A 23,511-nucleotide genomic window follows, 5' to 3' on the forward strand; every position below is an offset into this window, starting at 1 on the left:
GGGACGCACCAGTGTGAAGTCTGCCACTACTCCAGTGGCTCCCAAGGTGGGGTCAGCCGCAGCAGCACCCCCTGGGAACCTGTCAGAGATGCAAATTCCCAGCAACCGCCCTTCAGACCTACGGGACCAGCACAGTTTGAGTAAGCCCCCAGGTGATACGGACGCACGCTCAAGTTCAAGACCCACTGGACGGAGTTAGGGACAATAGGGCCTCTGTGGACGGTCAGGACAGGCATTGTGGGCTGCAGGGACTGGGAGGGTTGGAGGCATTCTGGAGAGAGTCTGCTATTCTGGGGCCAGACAGGGAGAGCACCGAGGACATTAACCACCTGTGTGTCCTCATGCGGCAGGACAAAGTCCCCACTCAGGCACCGACACTCCTGCCCCCACTCCACCCAACCCTACTGGAGGAGCCCGTGGCCACCCTTACCCTTCGCGGTCGATGTGTGGCAGTGGCTGCTTGGGCGTGTGTCGGACCTTCCGGTGGAACTGGGTGAAGTCCAGCTTTTCAGGCTGCAGGTCCCAGGTGGCACCACTAGAGGGCGAGGGAGGGTGAGAAATGAGAGGCCGGGGAAGGAGCCTGGTTACTGAGGATCAGGCAGGAGGCTGAGCCAGGAGGCAGCGTCCTCCATAAGAGGGGTGCAAGTAGGGAGACACCCATTCGCTGAGGGCAGGGGCCAGACCCCCGCTCAGAACAGAGCCTGAGGTGCCCAGCCCTGGCCTGCTGAACCCCGCCATAGGAAAATGCATGTTCCCTAACAGGAGGGTGGGCCTGGTACCCACCCCACGGGGTCCCCTGCAACCTCGGGGTTCGTTTCAAGTCTACATTTGAGGAATGCTAGAGAGAAGTGGGGGTGCAAAATCCTGTCACCAGAGCCTCTGATAAGTGGCTTAAAATGGTGTCAAAGCTTCTCTGACGTGATGAGGCCAGCAGGGGTCAGCTCCGTGGGTTCCTCCCATCCCAGGGGAGCGTCCCTGGTGGGTAAGTCAGCACCCCTGCCAGGGTGGGCCTGGGGGGTGCCCGAAGCTGGGCAGCTCTGGCGCTGAGGGCAGCGATGAGCTAGGGAACCCTGTCATCTGTGGCCCAATGCCATTACCCCTCACAGGAGAGGTGGACCCCAGGCAGGACGTCCCCAGCAAGCCCTTCAGGGGCACCTTCCCTTGGCCAACTCCTCGGGCCCATTGGGAAGCTTCCTGTCGGAGCCACTCACTCCTCGCTCTTCCCCAGGCTCCTCGGGTGGGGGTGGGGCTGCAGCTTCACTGTCCGTCACCCACATATGCCCCTCCCCTGGGCTCTTGGTCTGCTCCGTCCCCTCAGTCCCTCTCCCAGGCTGTTTCTGTCTTCCCTCCTGCCCTGGATTCTCTGCTTCTGACGCCCTTTCTCTCTTCCCCTGTGACGCTCTCCCTCCTTTCTCTCCGTTTGACCCTCCGCTCTGCCCTCCTTCCTGCCCAGCTGTCTACCAGCAGTGACGTCCTGTGAGCCCGGGCAGGACAGAGGGCACGTAAGCCGGGGTCTCAGCCGGAGCCCCTCACTGCAGACAAAGGAGGACGAGGACGTTACCTGAAGGAATCAAAGGTGTTGGCAGCCCAGATGTCTGTGCCCAGCATGTCCAGAGTGCTGTCCTTGCTGCCATTCTGGAAGAGACGGAGTAAGGGACCGACGTTATTTGTTTGGCCAGGACACAAAAACCAAGTGGGCAGAAGGCCTCCCCAAGGCCTGAGCCTGGGAGGGTGGCAGAGGTCCCCTGTCCCCCATGGCTGGCCACCCTAGGTGGCCTGGAGGCTAGAGAGAGCCACCTAAGTGGGTGTCCAGCTGGTGAACCATTAAGAATCAGAACGCTGCTGGCGACTGCAGGCCTCCGCGGAGGCACAGACCCTCACTTCAACAAGGTTTCATGGAGGCTGTGGCCAGGCACAGGGGACCCATGTCTCAGGGTGCTTTCCCTGCAGCCTCTGAACCCAGTGGGAGCTTGTATGGCCCACTGATAAGCTATCACCACTTCCAGCCAGCCAGGGGCTCCACGTAGCCAGGGGCAGTGGAGGGTCCACAGAGGGGCTGAATTTTCTGGGTTAAGGCTACCTCCTGAGAAGCCCAAACGAGGCTGCACCACTGACTGAATTTCCCACTAAGTCAACCCACTGCCGTCTTCATCCTCCAGGTTCCTACATGATCCCCCCTCCCCAGAGACAGGACACTCAGCTCATGCAGCTTCTGTGACTCGGTTTCTCTGCCCTGTGCTGATGATCTTCCCAACACATTCTCCAACTCTCTGACTCTGTTCCTGACATCCTTCCTCCCTCCTCCCCCGACTGTCTGGTTTCCATGGTCACTCTCTGTAAGGACAGTACTGTGTCCACTCAAGCTGTCTTGTGATCCAGGAATTCACTCCCAGGTATAGACACAACGGAAATGTGCACGGATGTTCCCCAAAAGACATAAAAGGGTCGAGAAGCGCTATCCCTAACAGCTCCAAACTGGAATCCACCCAGACACCTATCAACAGCCGGTCAGGTTTAAGCAAATCATGGTTCATTCAGACTGAAATATTTCACACAGCAGTGAGAAGAGACAATTTTGAGACAACATGCAACCACATAAGTAAATCCCACAAACAAATGTGAGACCAAAGAATCCAGACCCAAAAGAGTTTGGGGTATATGTTTCAAGTCATAAGAAGTTCAAGAAAGACAAACTCACTCACCTACAGTGACAGAGCTCCAATGGTCAATGGAAAGGAGGGGGTGGGGCTTTCTGGGGATTGGTTACATTGTTTCTTCATCTGGTGCTCATTACATGGGTGTGTTCAGTTTGTCAGAGTCCACTGAATTGTACATGTACGATATGTACACTCCTCTATGTGTGTGATGACCTCCTTCTTGGATTCCTGGTAGAGTGCCCAGTCTTCATTTTGGGGACCTTTCTGCAGGACTGGATTCTATTGATATCCACCTTGAGTGGACTGGCCCTGGACCCACCATTTCTCAGGGCCACTAGCTCACACACTGGATGAGCTCTGGACCTGAACCTGGGCAGACACCAAAGACACAAAGGTAGAGAAGTCCAGGCCCTGCCCACAAAGATGGTGTGTGATGACACACACGTAATGAAAAATCACAATACAGTGTGATCTGTGCTCTGACTCAGGCACTGCAGCAGACTAATGCTTTCCCAAGGAGCATGGGAAGGACTCCCCTGAGCAGGAGAGGAAAGCATTCCTGGATCCGGCAAGCAGAGGGAAGGGGAAGAAAGGGAACAGCATATGGAAAGGGCTCACAGCAGGACTCAGCCACCAGGCGGCTGGAAGGCCTCGGTTTGCACAGCAGGCTGGAGAGTGCGTACTGGGGGCCGCAGGGCTGGTGAGCTGATGGTCTCCAATATCACCCACACCTAGACCTGCTCAGGACCAACCTGGGACCCCACAAGTGCTCCTTAGTAATTGTTATGGGCTGAACTGTGTCCCCCTAAAAGTCATATGTTTAAGTCCTAACTCCTGGTGCCTCCGAATGTGAGTGGATGCTACCCACCTGACTAGACCAGGGCCAACATCACCCTGATGCCTGCCCAACAGGCCACTGGACGAGTCTGGGGTGGAGAGGAAAGGTGAGCACGGATACACCTGTTCTGTATTTACTGTCTCCTGCTAGGAAAGAAGCAGAGGCAGGCTCGGGGACCCGCACCTGGGCAAAGAAGCCTTGCTTTGAATTCTCTTCACTTTCCTCCAGCTCGGGCAGAGCTCACAAGAAGGCTGCCCTCCGCCAGCCTCCCACTGCACACTGCTGGACGGCCCAGACCCTCATGGTGGGCACGAACTGCTTTCCAGAGAGGGTGAGCAATTGGCTAGAGGACCAGGCCTTTACTTAACCTGAGGACAGGAACACAAAAGCCCTAAAAAATGGTTGAGAGGCCTGGCCTCCCAGGGGAAGGGCCCAGTGCTCAGCACCCAGAGGAAGGCAGGAGGTAATAAGGACTCAGAGGTGGGTTGTGGCCTTGGCATGGCAAAGGGGCTGTTGGGAGAGAGCACCTGCTTGTCCCTTGGGTCTCAGGCTAGTCTCTTAACTTTCCTGGGCTTCAGGGGTAAAAGGAGCACCACCAGCCTGAAGCCTTAGGTTCTGAGTGACTGGGATCGTTCTCACTCTAGGATACGCACACATGCTGACACACACAGACACACACACTATACACACATATATACATTCCCACACACAGACACTGCCGTGTAAACCAGTTACACAGTCACCCTGACTGAGCAGTGCCAGGGGAGGTCCCTCCACACCCCTGCACAGCCTTTCTTCCTGCCAGGGTGCAGTTCAGGCCCCAGCTGCAGGATCCCAGCAGCTCATACGCACTGCGGGGGGGGGGGGGCTCACTCCCTTCCTGCCAGTTCCCCACAGAGCTCCCTGGGGTGATCTAGAAACCCAAATGTTGGTGTGCATCAGAACCACCTGGAGGTGGGGGCCACTGGCAGGGAGTGTGGTGGTTTACATCTAGTGTGGCAGAATGGTCCATAATATTCTTTTAGAAACATGGCCCTCATTTTGCTGGACGTTTGAAAGACCTTTAGGGGTAGGGGGAGTTCGAAAGGCTCCCTAATCAAATGTTTGGAACACACTGAGTTGAAAGATGGTTAAGAGGTTAACGTGAAATGAATTGTTCAAATATCAAGTTTTACCAAGTGCCGTGGCCCATGCCTGTAATCCCAGTGGCTCTGGGGGCTAAAGCAGGAGGACCATGTGTTCAAAGCCAGCCTCAGCAAAAGCGAGGTGCTGTTGGCAACTCAGTGAGGCCCTGTCTCTAAATAAAATACAAAGTAGGGCTGGGGATGTGGCTCAGTGGTCAGATGCCCCTGAGTGCAAAAAAGATACTAAGTTTTTATTGCAGAACCTTTCAGTGTCTTCACTGGTCTTTGATAGATATTGACTCTTCAGGTAGGTAGAAGTAGAGCATGAATTATTTCTCAACCTTTATTTGGCTGGAAACTTAATCTATCTACACTTCCTTTTTATTCCACAGAAAATTTTGCAGAACTAGGGTTCCATGGAACCCTCTTTGGGAAACAGTCATTTAGCACCCTGTTCCCCAAGTGATGTCATCCCCTCAGTGGTGGGAACCCTGACTTCACTTTTTGGTGGGTCCTCCTGCCCATTCAACACTCATCCTATCCTTGGGACCTAAATCATTCATTAACTGTTAGTGTGGGCCAGCTGGCCAGGCCCCGAGAGCTCTCCATCAAAGCCTTGCTGGCTTCTTAGGGACACTCTCTGGTTTGCAGTTACACGGTTGGCCTTGGTGACTGCGGCTTTTCTCTGAGCATTGCCTCCTCTCAGGATAACCTGGGACAGTTGTCCTTTTAAACAATGGAAAAAAGATCTCCCCTTCCTCCCTGACTCCCGGGCAACCTCCTCCCCAGCTCTGCCGTCGCGCAGCCCCTGCCCCCAGGTTGCTGAGAGCCAAGGTTCTGAGAAGCCTTATCACAAACAATCAGCCCTCCAGTGGACTGTTTTTAGCACTCAAACACCACCGAATCCTCCACAAGAGCTCCTTTTACTGGCAATTAGGGGGACCCATGCCAGGATGAGCCGAGCCGCTCCCAGAACCTATCACAGAGAGATAATGAGCACTTTAAGCCTCGTGGAAAAGAAAATGGAACAGGCTGCCCATGGCCAGGGAGACAAGCCCAGTCTCGGAGGGCCCCGCAGCCGTGCCGACTCAGGGCAGGACAGACTCGTAGAAGGGCCAAGAATGCAGATGGTGGCAGTAACGGACACCAACACAGCACCACCAGGCACGTCACACTCCTCACTGTCCTAGGAAGACAATGTCGCCTTCATTATCCCCATTTTCTTGATGATAAAATAGAGGCACAGTGAACTCTTTCACATTCATGGAGCTAGTTCCCAAGATGGGAACACAGGCAGCCAGGCCCACAGTCTCTGTCTTAACCACAACACATGCAGTTACACCCCCTCAGGCAAATCCAGAGCCCACAGCAGAGGTTTCCATAGGAGGAACACCTCCACCCTATGTAGTATATCTGGCTTCTCTGAACCTATGCTTGGGATGGTGGAGCTGATGTAGGGGTCCATCACCTGCAGCAGACACCAGAAAAGAGGGTAATGGAATTGTGTTTAAGTATGTGGGTCTCCATGCAGAAGAGTGCAACAAGGTGAGAGGGTGTCCCTGCCCAGGGGGGATTTGCCAAGTCAGGGGTCGTGAAAAACAGTGAATTCTTCTGCACAGCTGGTTTTCCTTGTGAATACCCAGCTGCATAGTGACTTTTGCTTGATCACGTGCATGTGTGTGTGGGTGTGTGTGATAACAACTGTGGGCTGTGCTGTGTGTTATAAACGAGGCAGAAACTGGCTAAATAGGGTACAGAACAGCAGGAAGACTCTCTCCATTATCAGGAGTGTCATGGGTGAAGTTCCAACTGGAGAATTCTGGGGCATGCCAGTCCAGACTTGCCCGGCCTGTGTGCTGCAGAAGGTCATGCTGAGGCAAGGGTGGCAGCCCTTGGCCCTGGACCCTGTCCTGAAAGCCCCAAAGCTGGCATGCTATCAGTCATAGAGCAACTGGCCCAGCTCTTGGCAACGGAAAAGCAGGAGGTGCAATCTCTGCTGCTCCCTCCCTCTCAGGGCAGAATGTTGCTCCATAGATCCCATCACGGGCATCAAGAGGCAAGCCTGGGGTGAATGTGGATGCTTCACTTCCTGGACAGGGTTCCCAGGGGAGCTCACCAGGAAGGCTATCTTTTTAAACAATGGACACGATTTCTCTCCTTTCTCCCCAAGGATGCCTTCCCTGACTCCTCTGCCCCTATTACCTGCCCACATAAGGGCATCAACCCAGCTGGGGCCTGCCTGTGTGGACACAAAAGACCTGAAGCTGTAGTCCCTGCCCTGCAGAGCAAGTCCCAGAAATGGAAAGAGCAATTCAAGATGGCGCATGGTTGGTGTCTTGTGATAACATGCCTGCCACTGGAGTTGCAAGCTGCAGGGAGACAGCATCTGGGAAACCTCCAGGTAGCAACACAGTGTGGGGGGAGGGCGGAAAGACAGGATTCCAGAGGCCTCATGACCGTCACTCTGGCTCCTGGCTCTGTTTCCCCATCTGTCACACGACCATTTGGACTAAGTGGGTGGTTCCTGAGTGTGTATGTGTGTGTGGAGTTGGGCAAGTGGAGCACAGGAGGGACACACTATTAGAGTTTTTTACATGATGCAAAACATTCAGGGACCAAAAGACCCCAAAGTCATCTGCTGGATCCAAACAGGGGCTTCCTGTAAGCCAGAGTTCAAACCTCTCAGGTCAAAACTAAAACAGGCTTTGAGGGCGACTTGGATGTGCCCCATCAGAGTGGATGGAGAGGTGGGGCATCAGGGCAGGACCCAAGGAGAAACAGTCGTGTGTGTGTGTGTGTGTGTGTGTGTGTGTGTTCAGCACCAAGGACAGCACCCCACAGCCGCTGGGAAAGCACAAGTTAATCCCCCAGCATTTTGATCCTCCTCCAGTACATGAGCCTTTAAGGCAGGAGAACAGCAAAGACTAGAATGGAGTTCAGGGGAGGGAAAGGCCATTCCTCTCATTCTGGGGCTTCTCATCTTTCTGCTCATCCTGTCTCTTTCCCTGTGCCCTTTTTATCTTTCAATTAAAACCCAAGGGACAGGGAGAGGTGGGAGATAAAGACTGCATCCTGCAGTCAAGTCTATTTCTCTTAACCCAACACTTCCTGCCCATTCTCTCTGCTAATCAGGATTGTGATTTAGGTTTTAAATGGGCCATATTATGTGTTCCTGTCCTGGACCACACTGGAGACCATTTCTGGCTGGTTGCCTGGCCAGCTTTTGATGAAATAATGGGGACGGTCAAGTCTCCCATTTCCACACAGTTCCATTCTCTAAGGCTCCTCCCACTGCCCTCTTAAGCCACGCCCGCGTCCCCCCTTTCCCTAATCCCTGGCAACCACTAGCCTGCTCCCCATTTTTATCATTTGGACATTTAAAGCACATTACATAAATGGAATCAGAGCATGTGACTTTTGAGGACTAGCTTTGTTTTCAATCAGGTAATGGTCTGCAGATTCAAGCAGGTTGCTGCCTGCCCAAGGTCATCCCTGTCTATCACCTAGTGCCACCCCCGGTTTTACCACTCACCTGCTGAACAGCAGCAATAGCTTCCAGTTTTCTGTTTTTGCAAAATAAAACTGCTCTAAACATTTAAGTACAGGTTTCTTTGTGAACAGAAGTTTTCATTTCTCAGGGATAAACACCCAGGAGTGCAATTGCTGGATCATATGCTCCTTGCAGGTTTCATTTGTGTTTTTTAATGAAACTGACAAACTGTTTTCCAGAATGGCTGTACCATTTTACGTCCCCACTAGGCCCGTATGAGGGGTCCCGTTTCTCTGCATTCTCACCAGCACTCAGGGCTGTTATCGTATGTCTGTATGTATGTCATTTTAGCCATTGTGATAAGAGCGTAGCAATATCTCACTGTGGTTTTAATTTGTATTTCCCGAATGACTAATGGTGTTGAGTATCCTTCCGTGTGTTTATTTGCCATCTGTTTATCCCCTTTAGTGAAAAATCTCTCTTTGTGTATTTTGTCCATTTTCTAACTGGATTATTTTTAACGATAAATTTTGAGAGTTCCTGGGACTGGTACTGCAGTCCTTTATCAGTTATGTGTTTTGCAAATATTTCCTCCCTTTCTACAGCTTGTTTTTTTATCCTCTTACTATGGTCTTTCCGGCTGAGGGAGATGTAGAAGGGCTTAGGCAGCCAGGGCGAGGTGGGAGTGAGGTGGTCAGGGCCAGGCCAGACCCAAGGAACATGGACAGGGGCTTCTATGAGGTCAACTTCCTGGTTGACGAAAGTGCTCATGACACAGGTGGGGGACCCAATCAGACAGACACTTCTCTACTTGTGCTCCTAAGAGGGGATCCAACAGAAACACTAACACAGATGCGTGGACAGAGGGGGCACTACTCCATAATGGTGAGGACAGCATGGACAGGGGAGGAGATGAGGAAACTGCAGAAACTGGAACAAGAACAAGCCTAACTCCCCCACCTGGTTCCCAGCTCTGGGGCCCCTTCTCTTCAGAGAAGTCTATTTCTGTCACTTTTACGATAAACTTGCTGTTTGCTCGCTATCTCGGTCCTGTTCTTCAATGCTTTGCCAAACGGAGACAACAAACCCAGCACCCCAGACGGTAACACGAGGGCAAAAGTTTAATTTCAATGAAGTTCAATTCAGCATCTCAGTGTTGACATCGATCGATTGTCTTTTTCTTTCCGCTTGAAATCTGATTTTTGGTATGACAAACGACTTTCAATGGGAACTAGGATCATGCTATGAGTCCGAATCAGAGTTAAACTTCTGTTTTAACTGGTTTTTGTGATACCACTCCAGTGGAGACAAATGGAAGAGGACTCAGCCTTGCGAATGAGGTAGCAGGCCCTGTCACCCACTTGCCTACTCTGTTGCCATGAGGGGTACTTGTCTGACTACCGGGTGGAGATGGGTGTTCTAGGTCCTAATGGGTCTCCAGACCCCACAGTGGGGTTGGCCTCATTGTCACAGAGCAACACAAAGGGGCACCCCAGTCCCCCACCCATGAAATAAAGGAGGAGGCCTCCCGGCCACCGTGGTGGGCAAATTCAGGTTCCCTACAATCTCAGTGCCATCAGGGGGTGCTGTAGGAAGCCTCCTAACCAGATGGCAGTAGTGAAGGCTGCTGCTCTGACACCGCCCTGGTGGGGGTGGGGCGCTTCATTCCAGCCTGGCCTGGGAGAATTGGTAGAATCGGGCTCCGACTGGTCTTGGCTGGCTGGTGGGGCAGGGGCCACAGAGTTTCCTGGGGTGTCTGCTGGAGCAGGCAATTTCCTCCAGAGGTTTTTCTACCTTGCCACGTTACTCTTTTCCTGTCCTTTGCCTGGATAGAGCAGACTTTTACTGGGACCTCTGTGCTGGAGTCCGTGGGCATTTCTGGACCAAGCTGCCTGCCTTCCCCTTCTAACTTCCAGAGTCCTCTGGTTTGTGTGCTATTTCAAATGTGCAGAGTCGTTAATTGTGTGTGGCAGAAAGGAATACGGAAAAGAATTCCTTCTCCATGATCCCAGAAGCAGAACTGCGGGTCTGTATCTTTAACATCTGCATGACCTTCGGTCTAGTTTTTCTTGCCATTTTTACTAGGGGAGAGGAGGCTGCTGCGTCCATGACTAAATTATAAATGAGGCACAGCCCAGGCTGGGCCCATGTCTCCTGACCCCCAGCACAGAGCTGCCTCCACAACACCATGGTGCCCACCCCGGTGCCTGCTTATCCACCTCCCTGCGGTACACACAGGCACCCAGTGAGTGGCTGAATGAATGGAGAGCAGCTGACCACTCTCTCTATAACAGCCAGTCACCATTATTGATGGGTGGCACTGCGGCCTGTTTCTCCAAGTGAGCTGGATCCAGAGGGCACCTTGAGGACCAGGGTAGAGGGCGTTTTCTGAGAAAGCGTGGCCCACATGCTGAGCAGCAGCAGAGGTTGCTGTGTCCAGTTCTGGGAGGCCTGTCTGGGGAGGGCGGGGGTATAGCACACACTTAATGCTCCTAGGCCAGTGACCCAGCAGGGGACAGGACCGTTGTGTCATGTCCCAGGCTTCCTTAGCACTGTGGCTGAAGCACCCGTCCTCCCCACTCCGGCCTCCACACAGCCAGGAAGCACAGCCTCCCTCACCAACCCCACCTCTTCCCAGCACAGCCAGGCGGCCTGAGGACCTGCTGAGGAGAGCCGTGGGTGAAAGAATCAGCACACAAGCACAGGGATGAACCAACCGGGACACAGGAATTCCCTCACGCAGGAATGAGGACATTTAGCTTGAAGAGACTTTCTGTGATGGGCGACTGGATAAGAGACTAAATAGCCAGGGGCAAAGGAATAAAAGCAACCCTTCAGCTGCTGTTGTGAGCTGTTCTGAGTCTGAATCAAAGGCAGAAGTTTTCAAGGGAGCTGCCTAACAGTGTTTGAGAGGCCTTTTGAAGCAGTGAGCGCCCCTGACGGAAACGTCCAGCAGCTTGAGAGCCACGTGAGGAGCTCCTAAGTGCAAGCTGGGAAGCTGGGTCTAGTGAACGCCAGGCTTCTTGCCTTCTGGGAAGCCATAATGTCTTCAGAGTTCGCTGGACACCGGCTTAGCTGTGGGCGCAATGTAGTGGAGGAGAAGGGGAGGAGGTCAGGCCTGGCCTCTGCAAACCCTCCTAGACCCGGGGCGTGTGACTCATTCTAGTCAGCCACCAACTAGTCAGGAATGGGGTTCCTCCCTTCCAGACGCACAGCCGGGCTGCACGTCTTAGTTTGCTGTGGTTGGCGGAGGCCACGCACCTCCTTCTGGACACTCAGAGAGTGGGGGTGGCCTGTACTGCCCCTGGGTCTAGTGTGGACCGCCTGTGCAAGATCCTCCAAGCTCTTTTCCCTCTGTCACGGTGACTGGCTAAAATGGCAAGTGCTCCACCCATCTGGGTCCTGATATCAGGGTTGTTTAAAGTTCCTGAGATTTAGGAGCATTAGGCCATCTTGCCTGATACAGGACCCGGACATTCTTAGTATGGAACTCTGCAGAAAAATATAAAATACGCCAGGTACACACACCGGAGCTGGGCTGGAGAGCAGTCAACACCTCAGCCTGGCCTGCAGATACTCCTACACTCACCATTTCCTCCCCCACCACTCGAGGAACACGAGACAAGAGCCATCTAACCTAGCTGCGGTCTCCCCGAACTGTTGTCCTCATGCCCAGCTTCGAGTCCTGGATAAGTTCTTCTCTCTTCCTCTTCTCTCTTCCACCCGGTCAAAGATCCTACCCATTCCCAAGGGCACAGATCAAGTCTCAAGTCCTTCCAAAAGGGGACCAAAGGACCAGTCTTGAGAAGGACTGCAGTTCCTGTGGTCAAGACGACATCTCTTTGGGGGATTTAACATGCCTACTTCTATCCCATTTCATATTAATGAATCTCCTTTACAAACAATGATCTAGAGGGTTCCGGCTCACATGTGTCTGCTGAGCTCACAGCAAGTGCTCAGTAAACACGGACTGAACAGAGAGCAGTGCCATGAATTTATACGTGACATTTCTTACATATCCACAGAAGTTGCTTGAAAATCGAGGCACTTTTACTGAGGTATCGACTATACTAACAATTTTTAAAATCAGCACCGAATCAAATCTTATAATTACTGGAGAGCAGCAGGATGACAGACACAAAGGTCCTTCCAGTAGCTGTCCTGGAGCCAGTGGTCATCAGGGAATCTGAGGCTCTCCTGCCACTTGCCGCCCCCTGAGCCAGTCTCTGCTGGCACTGCCCAAGTAGCCTGCAGGTTGACACAGGTCTGGGGTGGGGCAGGGACAGAGAAATCAGGAAAGATGCAGATCTGGTGCTTCTTCCTGCAGCAATTTGGAGCCAGTTGGGCATTTCATGGAGACTCAGGATGTAGATCATTAAAGAAACTTCTGGAGAAGCTTAGCATCTCACTCTGTTGCAGAGGTGCTTGGAATCAGTGTCACTCCTGGGTCAATATCTGGTTTCCCCAGCCCTGGGGACAAGGCTCCTTCACTGTCACTTCACTTCACTGTCCTTCACTTCACTTCACACTTATCTTCCCAGGGAGGGTGGGGTCACAGGTCGACAGCCAAGACAGTCATTTCTCACACTCCCCCATCTTTCCCAGGGCCTCGTGTGAACGCTGTGAGAAGCCACGCCCGTCAGGTTCCCAGCAAAGATTCCATCACCTTGCGCACAGCCTTTATCAGTATGTCCTCCTCAAGGTCTAATTAGAGGCTCTGCTGCTGTCATGCACATTTGTTTCCTTCCTTGGCACCTCTTTGCAGGTGGACAAGAGCTGCTCGCTCCTGACCCCAGCCTCTCATCTGCCTGCAGTTTCTTTCTTGAAGTCTAAATCCCGGCCATCGCCCTGGCAGATGTCCTAAGTGCTCTGCTGGGTGCACTCTCATTTCCAGTGCCTTCCTCTCACCCACCTACGCACAGTCCCCTGTTACCATCAAAGGCTGGCAACTCTCCCAACCTCCTAACCAATGACGAGCAGATGGACGGGTCTGTGGGGCTAAGGCTGCCAGGATGCCAGACAATGCAGGTTCAGGTGAACCCCACTTTCTGGACTGTCCATAGCCCATCATTTTTGTCCTGGACTCTTTGGGTCCCCTTCCTCCCACTTATGGGACTCAACCTACCATTGCTCTCTGGTGGCTCTGAAAGGATTCAGAGAATTTTTTTTTCTGTAAGACATTAGTTGAAATAACAAAGAATGAGGACAGGAGGCCACTGCAGATAGGGAAGCCATCCCAGCCCATGACTCACCCCTCCCCCACACCATGTTGTCACACCTGGGCAGGGCAGAGGGCAGGACTCCATTCTCCCCCAGTCTCCAGTTGCTGGACATGCATGGCCAAGGCGGGGCAGTGGGGGGCGGGCACCAGGGCAGCCAGACACCCCTGTCTTGGCTTAGCCTCAGTTTCCTCCCTCGATAAATTCTCTCCCATGGATGCCTGGGGGTGAGTAAAGGAACCCAGTGACCCTAATGGCCCCAGAAAGATCATTAGAGTTGGTGCAACCAGAGGAAAGGGCCCACCAGGGAATGGCAGCGCGGCCTGGCCTGTGCCAATCTTGAGCATCACCTGTGAGTGCCTGATATGGGGTGTGTCTAGGCCAGGGGTGATGGGGATGGAAGCAGTCCTTGCTCCCATCTTGGGGTTGACCAGCTGGCTGAGCACTGTCTGTGAGGTGAGTTAGTGTAAGGGTGTCTGCTTGGGGCAGGGGTGGGGGGTTGTGCAATGAGAAGTTGGGTGTATTCTTGGGGACAGGTTGTCCCCATGAGTTGGTCCCATGCTCTAGCCTCTAGTGGCCAGGCTGAAGAGAGTCTTGGAGGATGGATGGCCAGAGCCACACCTGGCGGTGCACTGTTGAGCAGGAAGCTCCCTAAGTCTCTCTCCAGCTGAGAAACTCTGCAAGATGGATGCGCCAGGCCAGCTGTCATGGACCAGCTACCTGGGAACTTTCTTGGTGGCCTGGCCATGCACAGGATGCTGCCTAGCTCTGATCCCTCCCCAGAGAGCTTCAGGAGACTGCGGCTCCATAGCAGGGCAGTCAGATGTCCTGGGGATGAGACCATTGGTCAGAGCACGGATGTGGGCAGGAGCTTGGTCCATGGACCAGGCAACACCCTAGAGAGGACAGAGCAATGCAAAGGAAGGAAGGTGGCCCATGCTGTACAACTGCCATGTCATCCAGGCAAATGGCAAAAAAGAAACCAGCTTCCATCTGGTTCATGCTGTCCTAACGCTGCGGCTGATTAATTCAGTCCCTGACATCTAAACATCAGGCCTCTTGTCCCTGAAACAAGGCACTTCTGACCTCAGGAGACCTCGTTTCGATTGGGGCCAGACGCTGTACCTCCCCATGCAGGATGATCCCCACCGAGGCCGCCCGTCAGGGGGTGTGGCTCTTCTCATCTCCCAGTGCAGCCTGCCTGGTCTCTGACCTCTAGTTTCTGACCTCCAGGCCACCCTGCAGACTCCTGCATCTCCTGCTGTGTGCGGGGCATTTATCACCCCTGGGTCTCATCCTTCTAACTCAGGGTGAGGCCCCTGAAGGCAGAGCATGGCGCCAAGCCTGTCTGGGCCCAGCACCAGGCCCCTGCTGCTCAATGACGCTCTTAGAAATCCCACCTTATAAATGTCCTTTGCATATGTCCTAGGCTCCAAGCAGCTTCCCACGGCACAGTGGGTGACAGCTGGACCCAGGACAACAGCATTTCCAGCTTTCCTCATGCTCTCCAAACGCAGAAACTGCAGGCCCCGCCCCTGAGACCAACCAAGCACAAGCCCGTGGCTGCACAGTGAGTATCCCTGGGGGCCTAGGCCACTCCTGCACTTTCTCCCCCTGAGATGATTAGATGATGGGACAGGTCACGGGTAGTGGGAATGCCAGTGGCCTCATGGCCTGTGGGGGCCCCTCCCAAGAAGCCCTTGTCTCTGGGCATGTCAGGGAATGGGTGGGTTGACATTCAGAGACCCCAGCTCCTCCAGCCAGGGGTTCCTCCTCCATAGTGAGCCTAGGTCTCAGCTCCACCTGCCAATAAAGGACCTAATATGTGCTTTTTATGGTTTCATCTTTATATTCAGTGACACTTCATTTTGCAGAAGCTGCTCACCCCAGAGCTCTTGGGCTGCTTCCCAGAGGTGGGATTGGGGCCAGCTGGTCCTTGCAGTGCCAGGAGGCTTGGGGCATGGAAGAGCCCCCACACAACCCCTGCTGGAGCAGCCCATCCCAGCCCTGGCCCCTCGGCCTGGCTCGACCCTCCTCTGGGTGGCTGCAATAGGCCCAGCAAGGACCACTCAGAAGGGAGGGGTGCAGCTGAGGGGTAGGTGGGAACAGGACCTTGTCTCAGCTCCTGAGGACCCTGTCAGGAGTGCTGGGACCAGAGGAAAAGGGTGGGGAGATGGCCCAGAAAAGGTGATAAAGGGAAGAGAAAAAAGACCACATGCCAGAAAATTCCAGAACCAGACACCTACTGACCAAATAACAGAGAGCGCTCACTGACCAGCCTCTCCGGTTCTCCATTCAAGGGCTCCGACCCCGCCCCACAGCCTTCTCTGGTGCTGGAGTCCCCACATCCAAGCCTACCTTTGCTGCTCGAGTGTTAAGGACCATCCTACGGGGAACCCCAGAATGAAGGGCAGGAACTCATGTGCAAGCCTTGGGCCAAGAGCTCGGGGCCTCAGTGAGGGTAACAGACTCTGGCCAAGGAGGAAGCGAGACAAAACACCTTCCCTCTGTAGTAGGGCAGGGTAAAGACGCCCCGTGGCATTTTTATTCGGTCTCAGTTTTCTCATCTGCAAGTGGCATGGAGATGCTAGAAGGACCTTCAGAGGCCGTGAGTCCTCCTGGATTTTCCTACAAGGAAGCTGACATCTGAGGAGGAAGGACTTGCCACCAAATTTGCGGCACAGCAAAACCCCAAACACTGGGCCCCCGACCTCCTCTCCAGGGCTGTTATTATGACCTCTGCCCTAAGACACCACCGGACACACACCACAAACCTCAGGATGAGAGAGGACGGCAGGGCAGGGCCCCACCCCACGGGGAGCAGCGCCCTGCAGCCCAAGGGAGACCCAGAACGGAGGCCCCCGAGCAGAACGGAGAAGGCCCGGCTTCATCAGCGCGAAGACTGACGCTGGACCAAGCCAGTGGGCTGGAACACGTGTCCCTGCATCACCTGTGCGCTCAGGGGCTGTGGCACCTGTGAGGTGCCCTCAGCTTTCTTGGAAGGCAGAGTCTGAAGCTGGGCGGGAGCTGGGGACAAGAGGCTCTTTCAACTTCTAACCTCACAGTCTCCCATAGGAGGGGTGAGGAGTCAGTGAGACCAGTTGGGCCACCAGAAGGTGTGAGGACCAGAGTGTCATCAGGGTGGCTCTCCAAGACCAGCTGCTTCCCTTCCCTCCCAGCCACACAGCCACCCAGGACCCCCACTCCCCCTCCCCACGGACCTGGGAAGCCGCTCCAGTCTGGCCCCAGGACTGTTGTGGGCTGGGGGAGGCAGACAGGCCTCCGAGCTTCTCCCACAAGCTCCTCACTCCCCACAGCCCTCGGCAGACCTGGGGCAGAAGGGTCTCCCAAGAGCCCAGCCGGCACTCAAATTCCGAGTCCCAGTGTTTTGGGGGCTCTGCCATTGTCACCGCGTGCACCTCCACTTCAGCCATCCACAAACTGCAAAATCTCCCACTGCAAGGACATGTCACTGAGCATCGCCACCCTCCTCTCTGTGGACATCTGGGTTGTTTCCAGATGTGTTATTATATATAACACTGCTAAAAAGGAACCTTAGGAATCAACTTGTTAGTGGGAGAGGCGTTCACCAGGGCCAGGGAATGGGGGTCCCAGAGGTGCCGACAGCACCCTCCCCTCTCCCTTTGTCCTGCTTGCTCCACAGACCTCTCAGGAGCCACCGGGCCAGCCCCAGACCAACAAGACATGTGTCAACCCCAGGTGGAGCTCGGGATGGTTCCCTACCTGCTGCGGCGGGGCTCGCCCTCTGGAGAAGGAGCAGCTGCTGTTGAGCTGCTCGCTGCAATCCGCTGTCCACTGCAGAACAGAAAGGAGGGGTCGGTGACGGCAGAACAGACAGGCTCACCTCACTCTGTGCCCCCCGCCATGTGTCCCTGCCCCTTGGCCTCAGAGCTGTAGGAAATCCAACTTGGCATTTTCAATGGCAAATCCTTCCCCACCAAGGTGGCCTCTTGCACATTCCATACCCAGCTCCAAAAGATGACAGACTTGGCATCAGGAAGGGGAGCCCCAGACTGGCCATCAGAAGCTGGGCTTGAGCGTCCCCGAGTGGGATCTGACAACCACCTGCATGAACGTCCCCGAAGTCTGCTCTGCAGGGAACCTGGGCCTCACCATCCACCCACTGAATTGGACCCTGTGAGGTTCAAGGACCAGCATTCTGACAAGCTCTCCAAGTGAGGCACCAGGAGTTTGAGAGCCACTGAAACGCCTCTGATCACCCACGTGTCATTTTGTCATTCACAAAATGGGGACAGCAAAATTGGACAACTCTGCAAGGTTGAGGTACTTCGGGAGCCATAAAATACTATGTAGGCATCAGGTCACAGGGGTAGGAGTCTCCTCCCACCAAGGGCAATCCAGCCACACGGTGGCATTAAAGGTGGCATTAAACGTCTGCTCGTCTCTCCAGTGCTGCTGAGCACTGACCTTACTCTACACACTGACCATGCATAAAATGCAGAGGGCGCTCAGTCCCTACAGGTCTGAGCTTCTGATCAAAACTGAGCATGGAAGACTTATCACCAACAAAGCCCTGGTTTTCTAAAACCTTGTCCAGGCACAACTCTCCAGACAGTGGATCAAGGACTCGACCTTTGTACAGGACAGACCTTTAAGTATGATGCTGACGATGGAGACTGAGTTCAAGTGTGCTCTAGAGCAGCACCTTCCAAACCAAATGAAACAAGAGCCACAAATAGGAGCTGCAGACCTAGTCCACGTTCTAGTAGCCAGATGGTTAAAAGAGAGGCAAAGTTAAAGAGTATATTTTACTTAGCCCAACATATCACTCGAACAGGTAACCAATAAAAAAATATCAGTAATGAAATAGTTTGCAATCCTCTTTCCACACTAAGGTTTTGAAATCCACTCAGCACATGAGTTTGGATGAGACACATTTTAAGGGCTGCATGTGGCCAGCTCTAGAGAGATGGCAAAGGCGGCAGATCCACTTCTTGCCCATCCCTGTCCCTAGGGCAGAGGGGCTGACCTTCCCAGGCTCCTGTCAGCTGCTTCCGGCTGGGTTAACCCAGAAGATAGGAAGGAGGGAGAAGCCAGGGCAGGCTCTGTCTCCGTCTCTGCATCAGATGGCATTGCTAGCTGTGCCTGGGCCTCTTCCCAGTTCCAGCCCTCACCTAACAGGCTTGGATGCTTAACTCTGGGCCTGGTTCTGGTGACACCATCTCTTCCTTGTGCCTCACAGGAAGGGGTGATAACACTATCTGTCGGTGCTAATTTCTGGTAGTTTAGCTTCGTAGCTTGTTTACCCTCTGGGTAACTAGTTCTCTGGATTAAATTCTCTCTGTTTGGATAATTCCAGTCTCAAAATATATTCCCCCTCAACATTTATTCATTGAAAGACAAGAAACCTACCAGCCATCAGTTTAACCAAGGGAGCAAATAAAATATGTCAACATCCTGGGCTTCCTAATATGGTGTAGAGTGGGAGGGTACATCGCTTTTAAGGTATTTGTACTCAAAATGCATAATCTCAATGTAATCATGAGAAACACCAGGAAACCCAAATTAATGAACTTCCCACAGAATCAGTGACCGGTGCATAACAAATGTATCAGGGTTGTGAAAGAAAAGGAAAGACCAAGATAGTATCAGATTGGAGGAGAATAAGGGCACATGACAACTAAATGCAAATTTGGATCTTGGCACGGAGAAAGGATGTTAGCGGCAAAACCCATGAACTATGAATAAAACCTCTAGTTAACACCATTGTACCACTGTTAATTTCTTAGTGCTGATCATTGTACCATGGTCATGTAAGAGGTTCATATTAGAAGTTGTGTTACAGGGAACACTTGGGACTATTCTGCACTTTAGCTGTAAGTCTAAAAAAAAATTCAAAACAAAAAGGAAATATGTATGAATACATGTGCATGTATCCACTATGCATACAGACATATGATGTGTACATACACATTTTGGATTGACACATACGTATGCACATAAATGGCTACATGTGTGTCTGTGTAGCTTGCACTACTGTGAAAGTCTCTCTGTTTTACCCATTGGAGTGGTTTTCCTCTCCAGCTAAAGTCTGGCCAAGGAACAAGGTGACTATTGCTGTCCCATCCCAGGATGGCCTCTCAGATAAAGTCTTTCCCTTTCCAGGTGTTCCAAACACTTCAACCCCAGATGTGCAGCACTGTGTAACATCCTATAGAGAGGACGGGCACAGCTCCTTCTGGGGTCAGCCTGCCCCTCGCAGGGTGACAAGCATGCAGCCAGTGTGCCTGCAACCTCGCCCCCCCTTGGTGAGCCCACCCAGAGCAGCTCCAGGCTCCAGCAAGACAGCCCTGCTGTGACTGCACTTTACATTTGCTCACCAAAGTCTCCCACAGTAAAGCGTGTTCCTCGCGGGAGGGGTAGGATACGTCAACCAGCAGCAACGCATGCAGTGGAGAGGAGGAAGGCCAGGCTCTCTGCAGGGCCATGAGGGGAGGATGGCAGAAGCCCAGGGTTCTCAGAGAAGAGGGAGCCCAAGCCAGGCCTGTGAGCAGGGGCAGGGGAGCGCTTCTCCTTGATGGCAACAGGCTCACAAGCTGCAGCCTCGGTTCTGGCCATGTCCTCTGGGGGGATGGTGTGTCTTACTCACAAGGGTCATCCAGCCCAGAGAGGCAGGACGGTGGGAAATTTTTCTATACGGGAACAGTTTACATTGAATTCACAGAAGTGGTTTCAGGGTCTCAACCATAGCTGATAATATCTATCTTAATTTAAAAGTCTAGAGCAAACAAGACACAAAGTTAAGTTTTAATAAACATGTGAGTATAGGTATTTATTCTGAACTCAAAATGGATGTCTATTTGATTATTCTCCACTCTCATCCATACATTTTAAAATTTCACAATTAATAAAATTACAATCAGTCATTTCAGGTTGGCAATAGTCTTGAGCAGATGCTGGGGAGGAGGTGGTCACAGGTGATGAACACTGTAGGAGGAGGAGCAAGGGTAAGGAAACCTGGGGTGGAAGGAGCTGGGGCCTCAGGATCAAAAGGGCCCACTTCTCACAGTGTCTAAAATTCCCCCAGGTACAGATATCAAAGGCCACATCACAGGAGAGCCACATCACATGGTGCATCAGCACAGGAACAGAAAAACAGACGGGCTGATGACCCTGCACCTAGAAGCCAATTAACGTACAACGGGAACTGGGAACACGATAAGGAGAGCACTTTAAATTAGGGAAAGGAGAGAGTCATCGATAACCACATGGAACTGAGCAAGCAGCCGGCAGCCAACAGAAAATTTCCTCTAGGTGTCCTCCTTGCAAGATCCAAGGAAAGAACATTCCAAGTTGATTAAGATCTGAGAATCAAGTTCAAACTACATCAACATTTGAACTTCTGTGTATGTGACACTAGAAATCATGAGCAAGAAAGAAGATAAGTGAGAGGCCACGGGCAGCAGGTGTAGCCAAGGGCCCCTGGCTGGAGCTAAGTCCAGCCCCTTCCAGGCTGTGACGCTGATTGACATTTCCTCCTCATAGCCCCCGAGGGCTCTTACACTCTCCTCTAGGCCAACGGGGATGGAGGCACAGCAGGGCGAGTGCCTTGTCCAGGCCCAAACATGGCAGAATGAGCAAGGGCTGAATAGGTTTCCTTCAGAGCCAGGAAAAATGGCGGCACTGAGTGCAATGTGTGGTCTGGAGTCCACCAAGGTCACAGCGGGGACTTCTTTTTCAAATAAAGGATCTGATTGGGAAATTGGTGAAATATAAGATACATAGATTAAATGATAGTTTTGTATCAATGTTTATTTCCCATGGTATGATTATGTAAGAGAAAACCCTTGTTCTTGGAAAACACACATTGAAGCATTTAGGGATAAAGGCGGGTAATATCTGCAACTTACTTCCAAATGGTTCAGAGAAATCCATAAAAACAAGCTTGTGGCTTGTGTGTGTGTGTGTGTGTGTGTGTGTGTGTGTGTATATATATATATATATATATATATATATATAGAGAGAGAGAGAGAGAGAGAATGTGGTAAATATTGACAATCAGGGACACTGGATGAAGGACATGCAAAAATTCTTTGTATTTTTATTGTGATTTTTTTTAATGTAATTTAAGATATTTTTGGATTACTCCTCCCCAAGCGGCCTCACTTCCTCACCTCCTTCAAATCTTCCAACAGCCCAGCTGCCTGGGTCATAAGTATTTCACCTTTAACATCCCATATCCTGTCTTCCCCACCAAAGATAGGCCTTAGGAGGGCAGCGAGCATGGCTGCTTCCATTCATGGCTTTGTCCTGAAAGCCTACAACTGTGCCTGAATGAATAAATATCAGCTCTAATGACATTTTACTACTTAGTACCTGGCAGAATAATAGAAGATCTAAACAACTACACTAAAACCACCACTCGAGAATGTCAAGGAGATCATTCTAAATAAAAAGCAAGGTAAAATTGACCTGTATGCTAGAAGCACAACTTTGTAAAAGGTGTATAAGAAAGAATAATACACAAAAACTATATGAATTCTTATCATAAAATGACAGTGAACTTCTTTTCTGTTTCTCATTAATCTGTTTTTCTAACTGTTGCTTTTAAAGTAAAATTTAAAAAGAAAATATTTTTTTTTTTTTTTGGACTGGGGGTTGAATTCAAGGGTTCTTTCTCACTGAGCTACTTTCCCAGCCCTTTTTATTTCATTTTGAGACAGGGTCTCCCTAAGTGGCCAAGGCTGGCCTTGAACTTTTGATTTTCCTGCCTCAGCCTGTCCAGTCCCTGGGATTACAGGCACGTGCCACCGCACCCTGCTACAAGTAAAATAAATTTTAACCTACTTAAAAAAAAAAATGACTGGCAGTCAGATTTGAAAGTGCTCAATCTCACTAGAGATCAGCGTGATGTGAATTAAAATGGCAAGATGTCCCGACATGCTGGTGGCAGTGTGAACAGAGCAGCATTTTGGAGAGCAATTTGGCAATAGTCATTAAAATTAATTCCACTCCGCAGTATCTAGCTAAAGAAACCCTCTTATGTGCACAGAAAGAGGCCTGTCCATCCAGCAGAATACACTGAAGTTCCGGGTATCTCCAGAGGGCAATTGAGAATTAGACTGGACGGCCAGCACCAAGCAGGTACTTGGAGAATCCCACACCACGGGCTGCAGGGCGGCCAGGAAACAGAACCCGGCAGATGTCCAGGCTGGCAGCACCCTAGAGCGACGGTTGGGTGAACACTGTGAGTTAATGAACCACATGTCCACAGGCTACAATACATGATTTTGAAATAAAATATTTCTGAAAATCATGTATATGTCAGTAAACGCATTAAAAAGGTGAGGTCATTAACTCAGCAATTTGATATTAGGGAAGGGCAAGGGAGTGGAATGAGGTAGGATCCAAGGGAGATTTTGTTGTTACTGTTTGAATTCTTGCGCACCGTGCAAATGTATGCATATAATGACTGCATAACATAAAAATAAAACAAGTGTGTCACAGTACTGCACTCCAGTGGCTGGAGAGGCTGAGGCAGGAGGATCACAAGTTCAAAGCCAGCTTCAGCAACTTAGCACGGTTCTAAGCAACTTTGCGAGACTCTGTCTTGGAATAAAATATAAAAAGGACTGGGGATATTAAGGGGTTAAGAGCCTCAGGGGTTAAGTGCCCCTGGGTTCAATCCCCAGTACAAAAAAATTAATAAATAAACAAAATTTTTAAAAAAATTTCTTAAACAAGGCAAAAATATATAAGGGACCCCCATGCGCAGCCCCCCACAGGCCTCCTACAAACTCACTTCTTCTGTTAATCCCTTCATGGGTGGTCCACCATTGAGCGCTTCCTCCTGTGAGCAAAGATGGCAGGAAAATGGATCCAAGGGTCGGAGGAGATGCAGAAATGGGATAGAGTGTGGGGGAGGTGACAGGGAGCAGAATAGAAGCAGAAACACAAGAAGAGAAGGAAGACAAGTTAGAAGGCGACAGTAAGCCAGCGTGAATGCTCTGGTCCCCTTCCATCTCCCCTTCTGTCTTTCAAAGATCCTTTTGAGCAAATCCTGGGCTTCCAGGTGCTGGACAGCATCGAAAAGGACCAGAGGAAGGCACCTTCACCCTCAGTGACTCTTAATTTGATCCGTTAAGGAGAACACTCTAGAAACTACACCTCCAATAAATGTGCCTGCCCTTCACTGAGTCCT

At 51.8% G+C, this 23,511-nt stretch overlaps 1 protein-coding gene across 8 annotated transcripts in view; it reads right to left on the minus strand.

Annotated features, from left to right (window-relative positions):
* Positions 1-23,511, minus strand: part of Ctif (cap binding complex dependent translation initiation factor) — a 268,442-nt gene that overhangs the window by 179,635 nt on the left and 65,296 nt on the right. For 5 of the 8 annotated variants that reach the window (XM_048806254.1, XM_048806251.1, XM_048806253.1 and 2 more), the window contains exons 3-6: positions 23,113-23,160; positions 17,073-17,144; positions 1,562-1,635; positions 431-535 (exon numbers count right to left, since the gene is read on the minus strand). In XM_048806254.1, the coding sequence (XP_048662211.1) occupies positions 431-535; positions 1,562-1,635; positions 17,073-17,144; positions 23,113-23,160 (299 nt within the window). The remainder of the gene's footprint in view (positions 1-430; positions 536-1,561; positions 1,636-17,072; positions 17,145-23,112; positions 23,161-23,511) is intronic. The other 3 variants (XM_015482393.2, XM_015482392.2, XM_048806255.1) reach the window with 2 other exon arrangements.

The sequence above is a fragment of the Marmota marmota genome, unplaced genomic scaffold (assembly GCF_001458135.2).
Source record: "Marmota marmota marmota unplaced genomic scaffold, marMar, whole genome shotgun sequence".
In the NCBI taxonomy this organism is placed as follows: domain Eukaryota; kingdom Metazoa; phylum Chordata; class Mammalia; order Rodentia; family Sciuridae; genus Marmota; species Marmota marmota.